The sequence below is a fragment of the Macrotis lagotis genome, chromosome 3, assembly GCF_037893015.1.
Source record: "Macrotis lagotis isolate mMagLag1 chromosome 3, bilby.v1.9.chrom.fasta, whole genome shotgun sequence".
NCBI classification, from domain to species: domain Eukaryota; kingdom Metazoa; phylum Chordata; class Mammalia; order Peramelemorphia; family Peramelidae; genus Macrotis; species Macrotis lagotis.
Genome location: NC_133660.1, coordinates 302,785,907 through 302,805,116, shown reverse-complemented (window position 1 = coordinate 302,805,116; position 19,210 = coordinate 302,785,907). Strand labels below are relative to the sequence as shown.

The following is a 19,210-nucleotide window of genomic DNA, read 5'->3' as shown; positions in this document are numbered from 1 at the left end:
TTTTGAAGATTCTAGATAAAATATTTTTCACTGTGTCTGACAATTTTTTGGTTATTGAAAGGAAGGAATTAAAATTGCAAAAGTATAATTCAATTAAAGGAAACTTTCAGGCAGAAGAAAATACTGGATATAAGCTTATGTGTAGTCTGAAGTACTGTTCTCAGTTTAATGGAAAATTTGAATTTTATAAATGAATTTGCTTGTTTAATGACCCCCTCTATTTTGTGGACCCTACGTTTTGGATAAGTCTTCTCTCTGAATAGTTTTTATTAACATGGCATTTGTAAATATTATCAATGTATTGATAATTTTAACAATATAGTTGATAATATTTAAGAAATTTAACAATATCAATTGTTTCTTTTGGATTTTTAGGTTTTTGTTTTAGGCAATTAAAATCATGATTCTAAAAATAGATGCAAATCTTTGAAAGGATTGTATCCTCTCTGTCTAACTTTTTTCCATATCTGAGAAAAGTGAGACAAAGCTGAGACTTAATCTAGGGTTATTTTACTTTCTGGGAAAAGAAAATCCCCTTGCAAATTTTTAAAAAGAAAGACTGAGAAACATAAGAAAATATCACTAATAGGGAAATATATTCTTAAAAATCCTTATATTCTGATCATTGAAGTATAACACAGAGAAAGAAAAAATGAAGAGAGAAAGAAAAGGACATAAAGACATTGCTTGCTATTAAAACAAATTATTCCTTTCTATCCACTCTAATCATTATTCTCTTCCTTGTCCTCCTCCTCCTCCTCCTCCTCCTTCTTCTTTTTCTTCTTCTTTTCTTCTTATTGTGGTTCTCTTTTTTGTTTGCATTATCTTAAAATTATAGTCATTATTAACATGATTGTTTTTGTGATTGTTATTATTTCGATAAAATTTGCATGTATAATTCAAGTAGAACACAATAAAATATTACATAATTCCATGCCAGTAAATCCTAGGTTGATATGAATGAAATATTATTTGCAGCATATCATAAAGATTTGGTAAGTAAAGGCAACAATAAAGTAATAGAAACAGTTCAATTTTCTCCTGAAAGTAAGATATGGCAAAGAAAATTGATAATGATATAACTATGGAGAAATCATCAATCCAATGCACTTTAACAGACTGAGTGATGCTGAAGTCTGTTGAGATGCCTCCTTAGAATAGTGACAGCCTTGAACTTCAAGACTTTGGCTAAATGATAAATTTAGACGTAGGAAAAATCACTTCAAACTGAATCTTTTCTCAGTCACTTAACTAGGCAAATCAGAGTCTGAGGCTTCTTTGTGTATATATGTCATCAGAAATCTTGAGATTATTTCTGTGGACATAATTCAAAATCCTATTGGATTAAACTGTTAGTTTTACATAGGGAAATGACAAAAACAGCAACAAAAACAACTTTTAAGAAGCAATAATATGTTCAGAGTATAAGAAATGCAATATGTATGTAAATATCTCATGACTTAGTCACTTTCAGGTTAACCTCAGATTGAATTTTCATGATGGTCACTGCAATTTTGTCCTTTGCTTTATAACATTCCCTGATGCTTTCTTATCACAGTAAAAATATATTCATTAGAATTTTATAACATTTATAGTCTGGAACTTATACATTGTCTAAGTCAGGAAGGAATGGAGAAAGTGAAATTTTGGAATTTAAGTTCTTTATCTTATTTGTTATTAGGTGTCACAAACACATTTGCAAATTGGAGGAAATGTTTTACCTTTAAGATTTGGATTTATTGTCAGTCTTTCAACTATGTAGGCTCTTCCTGAGGAATTTTATTGGCAAAAATAATAGAATAATCTTTTTACAGATGAGGAATTGATGCAAACGAGAATAAATGTCTGAGACTAGATTTAAACTCAGGAAGATAAATTTTAAGGAATTCAACTTTGGTACTCTTATCTGTTTCACCACTATCTGCCCCTATAAATCTGATATCAGAACATATTAAAGAAATTCAAGAAATTTTTCTTCACTTGAATCAGTTACATTAACATACTTTGTGCCCAGTCAGTACCTACAGTGTCAGAGATAGACAATATATCTAATCAGTGTGAACATAATCATGTTGCAATTGATAACTCTCAATGTATCACATGGCAAAATTATTTAAATTCTTTTTAATATTTGGGTTAAAACAAGCATTGTCATATCAGAGAAAATAAAAAGATGACTGTAGATGAAACTCAAAAGTATTGCATAAAATTTACCAGTCCTTTTAAATTTACTATAAAGTCACCATGTAAAATTTATTTTTTCCTCCCCTTCTCTCCTGCTCTAGACATGTTTAACATTAGACACAAATAGGTACATATATATATATATATATATATATATATATATATATATATATATATATATATATATGAATGTATATTTACACATGTGTTTATATGCATTTCCCTGAAGGTTTTTTATGCATGCACACAAACACATATTTGTGCACTTCTGTATATGTAAGGTTATTTTATACATATTTTTTATATATTAATCCCCTCTTTGGAGGCAGATAACATATTTTTATATGCTCTTCACAATTAATTTGAGTATTTTTAAAAATCAACATGATTGATTCTTTTAAAGTATTTTTTTTTTTGCAATGCAATGGGTTTAAGTAGCTTGGCCACACAGCTAATTAATTTTTAAGTGTCTGAGGCTGGATTTGAACTCAGGTACTCCTGACTCCAGGGCCAGTGCTCTATCCATTATGAAACCTAGCTGCTCCAGTTAAAGCAAATCTTAAAAGAAAAATTTTCATATTCTTTGACCATTTATGAACTGTATTACCAAATTTATTTCCTTGGAAGACACAATGGTAAGTTGATAAGATAGACAAATTTAGGGTCAGAGACTACAAATATGAATCTTGGTTCTTTTACTTACTACCAATATGACCTTGATAAAGTCACTTAAAATTATTTTAAACACAGTTTCTTGAACTATAAATTGAGGAATTTTAATAAGATATTCTGTAAGATCTGTTCAAGATGCAAATTTATTAAGTTTTGTTTCCTCTTATGTAAAAGAAAATTCATTGTGATCATATATTAATATCATTTTCTGGCATTTTAGATGAAAAAACAATTATTTTGTCAAAAGGAAGAGATAGTATCTTGAAATTTAAGCAATGAGCTTAAGATATAAAAATGCCTTGTTAATGAATTGCTTGTGATCATTAGCAAAACACATAATAAACTGAAAATAATGAGGTTCAGTAAGATCAAATTATATGAAACTAATGGTATTTTCTATTTTTATTTGGTCAATGCAGTGATAGGTGAATGGAATGACAATGATTACGTATTACAAATGGAAACGTGTGAATAGTTATTATATATGTAAATACATACATGTCTATTTATATACTTATGCACGTGTTCATATATGCCTACATTAGTTATAAAAATTGTTAAACATGTCTATAAACATCTAAATACAAATGCACTTTGATATGTTTCCATATCCAGGCTTACTTTCCAAAATGAGGATAATGCTAATTACACTGTGCTTTGACCTTGTTGAAACACATCTGGAGTTTTCTGTTCAGTTCAATATACCACATTTTATAAAGAATTTTAACAAGCTGTAAGACTTCCATACACTGACAATGAAGAAGGTGAGTATACTTAATGCTTTAAGTGACTAGAAATTTTATTCATTAAAATAAAAGGTTTAAGGAGGTCATGATACTATCTGGAAGCATTTGATGAATTATCAATCAGAAAAGGAAATTTTCCCTATAATTTGCTCCACAGATCAGGAAAAGAAACAATGGTTATAAGTTATGAAGATATATAGTTAGGTTTGATGAAGGAAAACATTTCATATGAATTGGACATGTGAGAGATCATAACAGGAAAAATTAAGGGTGACTCAAACTGTTCAAAATGAAATAAGAATATGTCAATTTTCATCAAGATTACTTTCAATAAGTTTTGACTTGTAATTTTTCCTTTATAAAACTAATTTGTTTATAAACAAATGAGAGAAATATTAAGGGTGGATTGCAATAGATTATGGGAATTGCTTATTCTTAGTAATATCTCATGGAATATTTTTAAAGATGTAAATAAAAAGTGTACGATGAAATATAGAAAAGACAATGATTCTGTAACATAGGGGATCTTGATCTGTTTTCCTTCTGGTACTTTTTCATTTATTCAATGATTAGTTCTCCCATATAGTCTCATTTTCATCGAAGACATAGAAATGAAAAACAACGTGACTGAATTTATTCTTCTGGGACTGACACAAGACCCAGTGAAAAAGAAAATCATATTTGTCATCTTCTTGGTTTTCTACACTGCCACTATGTTTGGAAACTTACTTATCATTTTCACCATCAAGACCAGTCCTTCACTTGGGTCTCCAATGTACTTTTTTCTGAGTTACTTGTCCTTTGCAGACTTCTGTTTCTCTAGCAATACAGCTCCCAAACTGATTGTAGACAGCCTAGCTAAAAAACAGACTATTTCCTTTAATGATTGCATGACACAATTAGTTGGAACACATTTCTTTGGATGCATGGAAGTCTTGATCCTTGTCGTCATGGCTTATGACCGCTATGTAGCCATCTGTAAACCTCTGTATTACACAGTCATCATGAATCAGAAGACATGTGGGAATTTAGTAATGGTGGCCCTGATGGGATCTTTTCTTCATTCGTTCAGTCAGATCTTCATTGCAATGAGTTTACCTTTCTGTGGTCCCAATGTCATTGATCATTATTTTTGTGACTTGCAGCCTTTGTTGAAATTGGCTTGCACTGACACATATGTAATAAAACTATTGGTTCTTTTCAATAGTGGGATTGTATGCATGGCTAGTTTTGCCATTCTAATGACCTCCTATATTGTAATCCTTTATTCGCTAAGAAATCATAGTGCAGAAGGAAAGCGTAAAGCCTTGTCCACCTGTACCACTCACATAATTGTGGTGATTATATTCTTTGTCCCTTGTATTTTTATATATTCCCGGCCCCCAATTAACTTCCCTGTGGACAAGTTGGTATCTGTATTTTACACCATTGGCACACCTTTGCTCAACCCGTTGATCTATACATTGAGGAATGCAGAAGTAAAAAATGCTATGAAGAAACTATTTAGCAAGAGAACAAGTTAAGATGGAAAATTGCACATATAGTCTTCCTCTCCCAAATGGCTTCCATGCAACTTCACAGTAGCTCTGTCACAGTTCCTTCAACTTAAAATGAAAGTAATAATGCCTGCCTCATAGGGTTTTTGTGAGGATCAATTCAAGTAATATTTGTAAACTGCTTGGCCCAGGGGATTGAAATATAGTAGATGTTTAATAAATGATTATTAATCTTCTAGTCCTTCCAAGAAGATGTGGACCAATCTGGGGAAAATATATTATCTGCTTGGACTTGATTTGGATGCCTTAAATTGGGAGCATAGAATGTAGGTAGTTAAATACAGAATGGTATCACTAGGAATGGCTAAAATTTTCAATTATAGTTGGTGCCTTCATATCCCATAATAGTGGGTCTATTTGTAACAAAACACAGCAATATGTACATAACTATGAGATTCAAAGGAAATTCTCCATATTTCTTGTCTCCTCTTCCCTCTTCGAATTTTGTAGGAGTTCCAGGAGCATTTGCAAAGCTGACAGTGATATGATTTGGTTTATATTATTCTTTACTCCATCCTAAAAAAAAAAGAAAACATGTAAAATAAATTGTAAATAAATAATAATGACATGCAAAAATATGATAAACAGATAGATAACTACATAGATATTTACACACACATATATACATGCATTGTAGATGAATACATGGATGGATGGATAGATGGGTTAATGGGTCAAAAAGTAGATTATAGATATTATATTATATTTATATATACTTTTAGCAGAATGGGTATATACATAAATAGCTAGAGAGATAGAAAGATAGAACATTGTGTTGCATACATACCATATACCAATCAATGTGTTATGTACTAGAGATACCAACATAAGTGTATGAAGGCATATAAAAGAGTCTCTTCCCTCAAAATACCCTCTGCATTCTGGTGGACATAATCTACACTTAAGGCATAATGGAAAGATGTGAGATACCTGAATGCAGAATGAAGAGCGAAATATTTGGGGTGGATCCTTTACAATTGAAAAAAAGAAACACTTGTCTAACTGGAGCTGGAGAAACAATGTGGAGTAAATAAAATGGTAGAAGCTCCATAGCATTTCCAGAAAGTTTTTGTGTAGATATAAACCTGTTTTGACACAATCTTTCTCACAAATTTTTTAAATAAAAATCAAAATGGAAAAACAAAGAAAAGTTTTTTAAAGGGAATAAACAAAAATCAGTACTTGTATCTCTTTTTCAGAAAAAATGCAAATGGATACCTGGAAGCATAGAGGAAAACCAATGCTTAGGAAATCCCACCATGGTTCATTTTGGGAGGTGGTGGCATAAGATATTTACAAAACAAAATGCACTGCAGAATTTTGAATTATTTTTTCATCATTCTTTTTGCTCATATGACTATAAGAAAGAAATTTTATTTTCCCTTTTGTACAAGGGGTTATTCAAATTTTCAATTTCTTTTAGAATATATGGCTCCTTGCATTTTGGATTTGTGATCACATTTTCTTTATATAAAGACTTCATATCAAATTTGCAACTGGTGTCAAAGTCTTTTTGGGGGGAGAAACTGGAGAGGAAAATAAAATAATTGCTATAAACCTATAAAAATCACTATTGAATGTACATTTTAAAGAAATTTAGAAACATGACAAAATTTGTTCATTATTCACAAATGGGTTTTATGTGAAAAATTCAACGATACATCAGTGTTATGAAAAATGATTATCGTTATGATAAACTGAACAGGGAGCAAGAATCTTTTATCATAAAATTAGAAAAAGGAACTATTTTAGCACTTATTTTAGGATACTCTAACTATTGTTGTGAAAGACCCCTAAAATGTTTCCAAGACATATTTAAAATCAAGTTTTGATCTTTATTTGGTCTAATAATTTGTTATTCATTATTTTCTATTTTTCTTAGTGTAACTAATTTTATTTTTATTTATTTCATTAAATATTTCCTGATTACAAGCAAAAAAATTTATGTCCATTTTTAAAAGTTTTCATTTCTAAATACTTTCCCTTCTTCCCATCCCCTACTCCTTAAGAAAAAAAAGCAATATGAAGTTAGCACAACATATTTCAATCTTGACCATCTAACAATTATTCTTTTTTGTTTATCTCATATCATATACCTTATTGGTTCTCTCTACACTCCTGTTCCTTCTTTTGTTTCCTAGTTTCCAAATTTTTGTTTCCATGATTACAAGAGTTAAGAAAAACATACTCCCCTGAGTCATTAATTATAGTTTTACTGTCCCCTTTTACTGTGGAGGTTTCTTTTCTCTTTTTTTAAATTTTATAATTTATTTTTAAATTTTATTTCAAATTTTTTAAAATTTTTCCTCTAATCTTGCTTCCTTCCCCCCGTGCCCAATAGAAGGCAGTCTGTTAGTATTTACATTGTTTCCATGGTATACATTGATCTAAGTTGAATATGGTGAGAGAGAAATCATATACCTAAGGAAGAAAATAAAGTATTGTGGCTGATTTTTTCACTAATGGAATGAGCAAGTCCATCAAGTTTGGTCATCACCCCCATGTTGCTACCAGGGTGCACAATGTTCCTCTGATTCTGCTCATCTAGCTCAGCATCAGTCCATGCAAATCTTTCTGGGCTTCCCTGAATTCCCATCCCTCCTGGTTTCTAATCACATAGATTTCCACAGTTTGTTAAGCCACTCCCCAATTGAAGGACATTAACTTAATTTCCAATTCTTCTCCATCACAAATAGAGCTGCTATGAATTTTTCTACAAGTGATTTTTATGCATTATTAAACTATTCTTGTTTAAGAGTAAACATAATATCCCCATCCCCCCCAAAATATAGACCCTCATGAGAAATAAAGTAAAGGAAAGAGAAAAAAATGCATTTCAGTCCATGTTCTGATATCATCAGCTCTGACTCAAGTGGATCATATTCTTTGTGATAAGTCCATCATAAAAGTTACTTCCATATTTTTCGGCTATTGCTATTGCTTAATGTAATTCTTTTCATCCATGCTTCTCCACTACCATATATTATATTTTCTCTCTCCTTTCACTCTATCCCTCTTCTAAAATGTGCTGTAGGGTAACTGAATGTTGCAGCAGACAGAGCACTGGCCCTGGGACCAAGAGGCCCCAAGGCCATATACCAACCCTGAGACCCAGCAAGTCCTGGCCCCGTGGTCCTGTACAGGCCACCCAATCTCAGCCCCTTGAAGGAAGCCAAAAGGAAAATGTATCTGACTGTTCTCTCCTATGATGCACCCTCTCCTCTGTCACACACATCCCCCTTTCTGCCTTTCCCCCTTCTCTCCTATTTAATCTAGATGCCTATACCCTAATGAGTGTGTATGTTGTTTCCTCTCTTAACCATTTCTGATGAGAGTGAAGGTTCCCTCATTTCCCCTCACCTTCCCCCCTTCCATATCATTGCAAAAGCTCATTGTAAATATATATATATATATATATATATATATATATATATATATATATATATATAGTCTTTTAGCCAATGACTCCATTTTAACAATATATTATAAATTCAAACTCAGTTCTCTCCTGTGCTTCATTCATAAAAGTTCCTTCTACCTGCTCTATTAAATGAGAACTTTCATATGAGTATTATCAGTATCATTTTTCTATGTAGCAATACATACAGTTCATCATCAAGTCCCTCATGTTTTGCCCTTCTCCTCCACTCTCTATGCTTCAACTGAGTATTGTATTTGAAAGTCAAACTTTCTGTTCATCTCTGGTCATTTCAACAGGAACTTTTGAAATTCCCCTGGTTCATTGAAAGTCCATCTTTTCCCCTGGAAGAGAATGTTCAGTTTTTGTGGGTAGTTGACTCTAACCTGCATTCCAGGCTCTTTTGCCTTCCAGCATATTAGATTCCAAGTCCTATTGAGCCCTTAATGTAGTTGCTGCTAAGTCCTGTGTGATCCTGATTGCAGCTCCATGATATTTGAATTCTGTCCTTCTAGCTGCTTGTAATATTTTATATTTGACTTGGGAGTTCTGGCTATAATATTGCTGGGACTTGTTTTTATTTTTTGGGATCTCTTTCTTGGGGGGAGATCGGTGGATTCTCTCAATTTCTATTTTGCCTTCTTGCCTGTAGGATATCATGGCAATTTCCTTGTAGGTTTTCTTTAAAAATGAGGTCAAGGCTCTTTTCCTGGTCATGAATTTCAGGTAGCCTAAAAATTTTTGTTTCTCTTTTCTGAATCTGTTTTCTAGATAAGTTGTTTCTTCAATGAGTTATTTCACATTTTCTTCTAATTTTTCATTCTTTTGGTGTTGAAATATTTTGTCTTGACTTCCCATAAAGTCATCAGTTTCCTTCAGCTCCATTCTACATTTGAAGAACTTGTTTTCCACAGAGAGTTTTCTTTTCTCCTTTTCCACCTGGCCAATTCTGCTTTTTAAAGCATTCTTCTCCTCAATAACTTTTTAAACTGTAAAACAGCTTAAAACTGTTCCATTTGAGCTATGCTGGCTTGTAACATGTTATTTTCCACAGCATTTTTTCGGATCCTCTTGACAAAGCTGCTGACTTCATTTTCATGTTTTTCCTGCATCTCTCTCATTTCTTTTCCCAATTTTTCTTCTATTTCCCTCACTTCATTTTCAAAATCTTTTTTGAGCTCTGTCATAGCCTGAGCCAAAGTTCCATTTTTCTTGGAGTCTTTAGATGCAGGAGTTTGGACTTTCTCATCTTCAGATTGAGTATTTTGATCCTTCTTGGGCAAAGAATTTCTCAATGGAGTTCCTCCTTTTTCTCTGTTTACTTATTTATCCAGTATGTGCGTGGTTTGGGGTGCTTTCTGAGCTTTTGTGTATTATTGGGACACCTGCTCTGGGTTTTTTTTGGGGGGGCACCCCACTGGGACCTTTATTCCTCCAAGGTCTTATGCTCTCTTGCTTTTGATATGTAGATGAACACAGGCACTACCCTCTGCCCTGGAGTTGTGAGGAGGGTCCCTGCTATCTTAGTATGGAAGGCCAAACTGCAACCTGGATCTGAGTGTGGGCAAACAGCAGAGTCCTGCCCCAGGTAGAGCAGAGAGATTTCTGCAGTCTCCCCTGACCCCCTTACTGTCTGTCAGCTGTGCTCTGGAGGTGCAGACTTATTTTCCCCAGATTCCTGCTGCAGATTCTCACTTCAGGGCTGTTCTGAGACTGGTGCTTCTCACTCCATACTCATTCTGGTATAGCAGAGTTCTCTCACCTCCCCTTCAAGCTGTTCACAGTGATCCCTGTGCTGGGTTAGACTGGGCTTTGCTGAGTTGCAGTCGTGGCTTTTTTCTAGTCCTGATGAAACACACCTTTCCCACAGAACGTCTGAGTTATGTTAGACCGGGAAATTCTATCACTCAGTCATTCTGTGGGTTCTGCCCTTCTGAAGTTTGGCTAGAGTCATAATGTGATGGCTTTTGGTGTTTTTTGGGGAGTGAGTTTCTGGGGAAATGCTCCCTTCACACTGCCATCTTGGCTCTGTGCCCCCCCACCATTATTTTTCAAAGGTTAAAGAATCTTCTATTTAAAATAAAAATGACAAAATAACATATATAATGCAATACATTTTAGAGTGATTTCAGCAAATAACATAGGAAATGAAGTGTATTTTCAAATTTGAGAGACAAATACTTTCTCTTTCACAGTGTTTGATATATTACAAGAAAAACCATTCACATAACAATATGCAATTATTGATAATACACACATTGATGAAACAATCCCTCAAAATGTAGATGTCTGGGCAAAACATTCTGGACATTGGTCATTTGGAGAAACAACAGGTGAGCGTTCTTTCTGAGGAAGGCAAATTTGAAGAAATTAAAAGTCACCCAATAATTTATGATTGGAACTTTAGCTGTGAATTTCATGAGGTCATGCTCATACAACTCAATGATTCCTCAGAATCACCTTTGATTCTATGGATGACTTGACTATCAGTGGAAGTGATTGGCTGCTACTGAACTAAATAACTTGAATGGGTGAATTAGGATTGGTGGATAGACTTTCCATTGACATCTCCACTAGGTTCCAGAACTTTTCTTTTAATAAATGGGATTTTTGCCTGGAAATGGTCATAATAAATTCATTGGTAGAAATTTCTACTGTTCTTGTTTTAATTAATATCAAATTAGGGACAGTGAGGCTAGTGAGTAGAGTATCAGCCCTGGAGTCCTGAGAACCCGAGTTCAAATCTTCCCTAAGACATTTGATACTTACTGGCTCTGTGAACTTGGGCAAATCTCTTTACTCTGTTATTCCACAAAAAAAATAACCATAGAATTAGAAAATCTACTTAGAGGCATAGCATCAACTGTCTAATAAATCTGTTATATTTCCTGATCTTTGAGACAATACCTTATACTGTGACAATCATTGTTTTATCTTGGTTTTTGTTTATCTAACAGGTCCAAGTAGCCATGTATGCAATTTAGGCCTGGAATCTAATCAAAGAAAGATATCTGTTGTCTTTTAAGTTTCAAGAAACTTAAATAGGAGAGAGAGGTAATTGAACAGTTGCCATCATCTTTATATCATCTCTATTGTAGTACAGACTTGCCATCCATACCCTGTTTTTCTTTCAAATATGGCTTTTAAAAATTTGTTTCATTTACAAACACCCTTTATACACATATACATATATACATATTTATACATATATGTATATAAATAAACATTTTCATATATGTTCACATGTATTCATATAGTTTTTTTTTCTTAAATTCATCCAATCTTTTCCTTTTCACTGAAAGATACCAATACTATCAGTTTCTCTTCCAAGGCCTGACATTCATTTTCTCAAATGTCTTGAAATACCAGACCCAGAATTAAATTTACTTCATTCCTCTATCCTGACTATTCCAGAAACTTTTTTTTCCTGTAACCATTAATAATATATGGACTCTTTCTAACATTCAGCTCCTTCTTCCTAAGAATGATTAATTTCCAAGGAAGTTTCCAATTCATGCTGTCTTCTATTTAGTAGATTCTGTATGTAGTTCTCAGTCATCTATATCCCATTATCTCTTCTCCTTTGAATACAAAGTAATCCCATTATTCAGTCTCCCCAGTTATCAGATTTATCTTTGATCTATTTTGGCTAAGAAATAGTCTTAACCAGCATCCTGAAGATGAGTGATATTTTGGTTGGAATCCATGTTCTTAGGAAAGTATTTTGATATTGGCTTAGGCACATGGAGTATGAATTTTGTTATCTTTAGACCTCCTAGCTATACTCCTTACTGGTTCTCTGTTAAAAGGCCCTCTTTGGTTTTGTTTGCTTGATTATTTCTGAAACTTGACTCTCCCAGACTACCAGTAGTACATCTCAAATAGTGGCCTCAAAGTAAACAGACTTTGAAAGATGCTGAGCCTTCTGAGTTCCTCCTGCCTCACATTCTCCCTCAAATGAACCTTGACAGGCAGGGCGAGATAGTTGGATCCTTTCAACTATGAAGAAGTTCCAAAAGAAGAGAATTACATCCTATTTCCAAAAGAATTCAAGACCCCAAAATTGTCTAAGTGGGGCTATGCTGAAGGAGAAATATCTGTCTAGATTTTTAATATTAAGAAAATGTTATTTGTGCCTGCTCCATGATTTCTGAGGGCTCCTTATGCTGCATAAGTATCAATGAGATACAAGTTCAAAGAAATGTCATTTTAAAATGTAAATTCACCAAGATAAGTACAATCTCAACTCATGCCTCTACCAGTCTTCCAGCTTCTTGCCCCTCAGTCTTCCAAAGTGGATTCTTGATTCAGTCACATAGAGGGGATAGGGTCGCCTTTTAACCTACTTTTCCCTGGCTCTTCCCTATGCAGGAAGTAGGCAAGACGATAAAAGTTTGGGCCACTATTCCTTCTAGACCAGACTCATTTTTTACTAAACCCAGTCATTTCTTATTTCCCTCAGGGATTTTCACCTAGGCCTTTGTTTTTCAGTCTGTCTTTAAGGAACTTACTGTTTCTCTAGGAAAAAAAAAATCAATCTGCAAACTTTGTAGGCTTGTGAAATTAAAAATACTGAGTTGTACTTCCAAGGCTAGTCATGAGTTTTTCATGGGCACCACCCAACTCCTCATCAGTAAAGTCACCCTGGCTTGGATATTTCATCAACAAAATGTGCCCCTACTGTGGCCTTGAGGCCCCTGGGAGTGGCCGTGGGTGCCCCGTGAGGGCGGGTTGGGGCGGAGCTGGACTGCGGGCAGGACCAGCCTTGGGGTGGGGCGGGGGCGGCCCAGCGGGTCCAGGGCCCAGCGGGTCCAGGGCCCAGCGGGTCCAGGGCCCAGCGGGTCCAGGGCCCAGCGGGTCCAGGGCCCAGCACCCTAGGCTGTCACTGCTGCTGCCACTTTCGCTGCCATCATGGAGGACAAGGTGTTCACCAAGGAGCTGGACCAGTGGGCAGAGCAGCTCAAGGAGGGCAAACAGCTGAAGGAGAGCCAAGTGCGCAAGCTCTGCGAGAAGGCTAAGGAAATCCTCACAAAGAATCCCAAGTACAAGAGGTTCCTTGTCCCGTCACTGTCTGTGGTGATGCCCACGGCCAATTTCATGATCTGATGGAACTCTTCAGAATTGGTGGCAAGTCACCAGATACAAACTATCTTTTTATGGGTGATTATGTGGACAGAAGCTATTACTCAGTGGAGACTGTGACTCTGCTTGTATCATTAAAGGTACGCTATCCAAAGCATACCAAGATCCACGAGAGTCTACAAATGACCCAGGTGTATGGCTTCTACGATAAATGCCTGAGGAAGTACAGCAACACCAATGTTTGGAAATACTTTACTAATCTGTTTATCTCCCACTCACAGCGCTGGTAGATGGACAGATATTTTGCCTCCATCGTGGCCTTTCTCCATCCATCCATACCCTGGATCATATCCAAGCCCTGGATCTTCTGCAACAAGTTCCACGTGAGGGCCCGATGTGTGACCTGTTATGGTCCGATCCTGATGATCGTGGTGGATGGGGCATTGTGCGGTGCTGGTTAAAAGTTTGGACAGGACATTTCTAAAACATTTATCCATGCCAATGGCCTCACACTGGTTTTCTGTGCTCACCAACTTGTGATGGAGGGCTACAAGTGGTGTCATGATCAAAACGTGGTAACCATTTTCAGTGCACCCAATTACTGCTACCATTGTGGGAACCAGGCTGCTAACATGGAATTAGATGACACTTTAAAATATTCCTTCCTGCAGTTTGACCCGGCTCCTCATCGTGGAGAGCCCCATGTTACACGGGGCACCCCAGACTACTTCCTATAAACAGCTTTGGGGAAACCCTCCGAAAAATATATGGAAGTACACCTGGCATCTTTTTTACAAAGGATGAGAATAGACATGTTTGTGAAACACGTTGGGATCTGTGTCTGCATCAGTGCCCATCATGGACCAAACTGTGCCAGAGGCACTCAGCACTGAGCAAGCCCACTGAGGCTGAACTCCCACCTGCCCCACCACCACCACCCCCATCTTAGGTCGGTCATTCAGCAAGCCAGCCAGTCAGCCTGCTGTATTTCGAGTCCCTGTTTTCTTCTGGACTGTTCAAACACAAAGGTAATAAATACCTCCATCTCCTTTTGTGCTTATTAATCTGTAAATTTTAGTTTTAGTGTTTCACTGGTATGGATAGAATTGGGAATTTATTTTTAAAGAAAATACACAAACTAACTTTGTCATAGCTCATTACCCTTTATTTTATTAAAATATCTGATTAACTTAACTGGAGAAAGGTGAAGATTCCCTTGGGAGTGTGTTGTCATAACATTTAGAGAGATTTCCCTTCTTTTAAGCTAAGTGACTGTTCTGGCTTGATCTCCCTTTGTTTCTGTATGTTTGTCATAGAAGTGCTTGCAGCTTCTTTGGTGTATTGGACCAATAAACTTTGAGTTGTAAACCAGGAAAAAAAATAAAATCCAAAGAACCACAGTAAGGATTATGCAGGACCTGGCTGCATCAACATCAAAGAATCAAAGAGTCTGTAATGAGGTATTCTGAAGAGCAAGGGAGCTTGTAATGCAACCACGAATCTATTATCCAGCAAAGCTGAGTCTTCTCTTTCAGGGAAAATGATGGACATTTAATGAAATGGGAGACTTCAAACATTTCCTGATGAACAGATCAGAGCTAAGTAGAAAATTTGGACATCAAACAGGAGGCTCAAGAGACACATAAAAAAAGTCAAAAGAAAAAGACAAAGAAAAAACTGATATCCAATAAAATGAAACTGGATATATCCCCACCTGGGAGAAGGATTCTCATAACTCTTGAGAATTTTAACTATTAGTGAGAATATAGTCAGAAGTGATGGAAACTCATGACTCTTCTTTGACTGAGATAGAATGATTTAAAAACAATCCCTACTCAAAAAGGGGGACAGTAAGGAGATGAGAGGATTGAGGAGATTGAATGGGGTGGATCTCATTACATTAAGAGGTACAAAAGGCCTATTGTAATAGAGGGGAAGAAGGGAGGAGGTGAGAACCACCTCTATCTTCATCTTATCAGACTTGGCTTAAATTTAGCTTGCACACACACCTTTAACTTGAGGAACTTATCTCACCTTTCAAGTATTAAAGGGAGAAAAGGGGAGGGGGATGCAAAAGGGGATAGAAAGGGGAATTAACAAAAGAAAGGAAAGGAAGAAGTGGAAAAGGGAAATGGGAAAGAAAGAGGAGGAGGTTGATATGTGAGTGTAAACACCCAGATGCTGATGGTATTCAGAAACAAAATAATAGGCAATAAAGGGGATGAAGGGGTAAAAAGGGGAAAATACAAATGGAAGATAGTATGGAGGGCAATAAAGAGTTAGTAAATATAACTTTGAATGTGAATGGCATGAACTGTCCCTTAAAATGTAAGAAAATAGCAGAGTGGATTTAAAACCAGAATCCTTCAATATGCTGCTTACAAGAAACTCATCTGGAGCAGAGAGATACACAAAGAATAAAGGTAAAAGGTTGGAGCAAATATATGTTGCTTTAGCTGACCTGAAAAAAAGCAGGGGTATCAATTGTTATCCTAGACAAAGTATTTGAAAAAATACATAGCATTAAAAGGTATGAGGAAAGAAACTACATACTCCTAAAAAGTACCATAGACAAAAAATTAATTTCAATACTAAATATGCATGCACCCAGTGGGACAGCATTCAGATTCTTAGATAAAATATGAATGAATGGCAGGAAGAAATAGACAGCAAAACTCTACTTGTGGGAGACCTCAACCTCCTGCTCACAGATTTAGATAAATCAAATCATAAAATAAGCAAGAAGGAAGTTAAGGAGGTAAACAGATTTTTAGAAAACCTATATATGATAGACTGAAGGAGGAAATTGAATAAGGATAGAAAGGAATATACATTTTTTTCTCAAGTACATGGTGCTTACACAAAAATTGATCATATAGTAGGGCATAAAAAACTAATGATCAATTGCAGAAAGGCAGAAATCGTAAATATATCTTTATCAGATCATAATGCAATAAAATTCATATGCAATATTGGGCCAGGGAGACATAGACCCAAAACTGATTGGAAACTCAATAACCTCATTTTAAAGAATGAGTGAATCAAACAACACACTCTAGAAAAAATTGATTATTTCATCCTCGATAATGATGAAAATGAAAAAAAACACATCAAAACCTATGGAATACACTCAAGGCAGCTTGTTAGGGGATATGTCATACCTGTAAAAGATTACATGAATAAATTAGAGAAAGTGGAAATTAATGAAGTAAATACACAACTAATGAAGTAGAGTAAGAATAAATTAAAAATCCCCAATTAAATACCAAATTAGAAATTCTAAGAATTAAAGGTTAAATTAATAAAAGTGAAAACAAGAAGCCGAATAAAAATGATAAACCTCTGATCAATTGTAGAAAACCAAATAGTTAGTATCATAAATGAAAATGGTAAACTCACCACCAATGATTAGGAAATTAAAATAAGAATTTGGAATTAATTTGTCCAACTCTATGACTATAAATTTGACAATCTAATTGAAATGGATGAAAATTTTCAAAAATATAACTTTTCCAAGTTAAATGAAGAAGAAATTAAATACATAAATAACCCTACCTCATAAAAAGAAATTCAACAAGCCATTATTGAACTACTTAAGAAAAAATCTCCAGGGTCAAATGGATTCACAAGTGAATTCTATCAAACATATAAGGAATGACTGGTTCCAATTTCATGTAAACTCTTTGGAAAAATAGGTGAATATGGAACTCTGCCTAATTCTTCCTATGACATCAATATGGTGCTGATACCTAAGCCAGGAAGAGTTAAAACAAAAAAAGAAAATTATAGATCTATCTCTCTGATGAATATAGATGCAAAAAACATAAATCAAATCTTAACAAAAAAGTTATTACTAGGATAATACATTATGATCAAGTAGGATTTATCCCAGGAATGCAGAGTTGGTTCAATATTTGGAAAACTGCAGTATAATTCATTATATCAATAACAATACAATCAGAACAATATGAACAATCTGATCAGAAATCATATCATCATATAAATAGATGGTGAAAAAGTTTTTGAGAAAATATAGCAACCATTCCTACTAAAAACACTAGAGAGTGTAGGAATAAATTGATTGTTCCTTAGAAAAATAAGCAATATCTTTCTTAAACTGTCAACAAGCATTATATGCAACAGGAATAGGCTAGAGACATTTCCAATAAGATCAAGGGGTGAAACAAAAAGATAAATTCATTCAAAGTAACCTCAGACAATACTTGGGAGTTTATCTGCCAATGCAGACTCAAAAACCTTTTGAAAGAAAATAAAGAAAATAAAATCAGATTTAAATACCTGGGCAGGCATCAATTGCTCATGGATAGGTCTAACTAATATATAATAAAAATGACAATTCTACCAAAAGTAAACTACTTGTTTCATGCCCTATCAATCAAAACTCCAAAAAAAATTCCTTTAATGAGTTGGGAAAAAATTGCAAGTAATTTCACATGGAGAAATAAAAAGTCAAGAATTTCCAGATAGTCAAAGAAAACAGGTACAAAAGAAGGTGGTTAGCATTACCAGAACTAAAATTATATTATTAAAATATCTGTCATTACAACTGTCTGGTATTGGCTAAGAAATAGAGTGGTGGATCACTGTCATAGATTAGGTGAAATAGCAGGAAATGATTATCATAATCTGCTGTTTGATTAAACCCTAAGAGTTCGGCTATTGGGATAAAACTCTGTATTCGATAAAACCTGTTGAGTAATTAGTATGGAAGGAACTTGTATTAGACTAACACCTCAATCCCTATATCAAGATAAGATCAAAATGGACACAGGATTTAGACATAAAAGAACAATATTATAAGCAAACCAGAAGATCAAGGAGTAGTTTACCTGTCAGATCTATGGAAAGGGGAGCAGGAAGAGATGGAGAACATCATTAAAAACAAACTAGATAATTTTGATTACATTAAATTAAAAATCTTTTGCAAATACAAAACTACTGTTGCCAAGATGAAAAGAAATGTAGCAAATTGGGAAACAATTTTTGCAGCTAGTATTTCTGACAAAGGACTTCATTTCTAAAATTTTCAGAGATCTGAGCCAAATTTTCAAAAAAGAAAAAAACCAACCCATTCCCCAACTGACAAATGGTCAAAGGATATGAAAAGTCAATTTACAGATGAGGAAATAAAAGTGATCTATAGTCATATGTAAAATTGTTCTAAAAAATTATTTATTAGAGAAATGCAAATTTAAGCATCTCTGAGGTACTGCCTCAGACTGTCCAATATGACCAGACAGGACAATGATCAATGTTGGAAGGGACATGGGAAATCTGGGACACTAATACATTATTGGTGGAACTGTGAACTCCTTCAAACTTTCTGGAGAGCAATTTGGCATTATGCCCAAAGGGCAACAAAAATGAGCATGCCCTTTGATCCAGTAATTCCACTACTGGGTCTATACCCTGAAGAGATTATGGAAAAGAGTATAAACATCACTTGTTCAAAAATGTTCATAGCAACCCTGTTTGTGGTGTAAAGAATTGGAAATTAAATGAATGCCCCTCAATTGGACAATGATGTAACA

At 34.7% G+C, this 19,210-nt stretch overlaps 1 protein-coding gene and 1 pseudogene across 1 annotated transcript; both read left to right on the top strand.

The window, feature by feature from the left end:
* Positions 1–4,213: 4,213 nt before the first annotated feature.
* LOC141519665 (olfactory receptor 4C11-like) lies at positions 4,214–5,125 on the top strand. The gene has a single exon (XM_074231840.1). The coding sequence runs from the start codon at positions 4,214–4,216 to the stop codon at positions 5,123–5,125; it is 912 nt and encodes a 303-aa protein (XP_074087941.1).
* An 8,362-nt stretch (positions 5,126–13,487) lies between these two features.
* Positions 13,488–14,406, top strand: LOC141517040 (serine/threonine-protein phosphatase 2A catalytic subunit beta isoform pseudogene; annotated as a pseudogene).
* Positions 14,407–19,210: the final 4,804 nt, after the last annotated feature.

Coding starts and splice junctions, on each gene's coding strand:
- LOC141519665 (XM_074231840.1), top strand. CDS start 4,214: ATGAAAAACAACGTGACTGAATTTATTCTTCTGGGACTGACACAAGAC.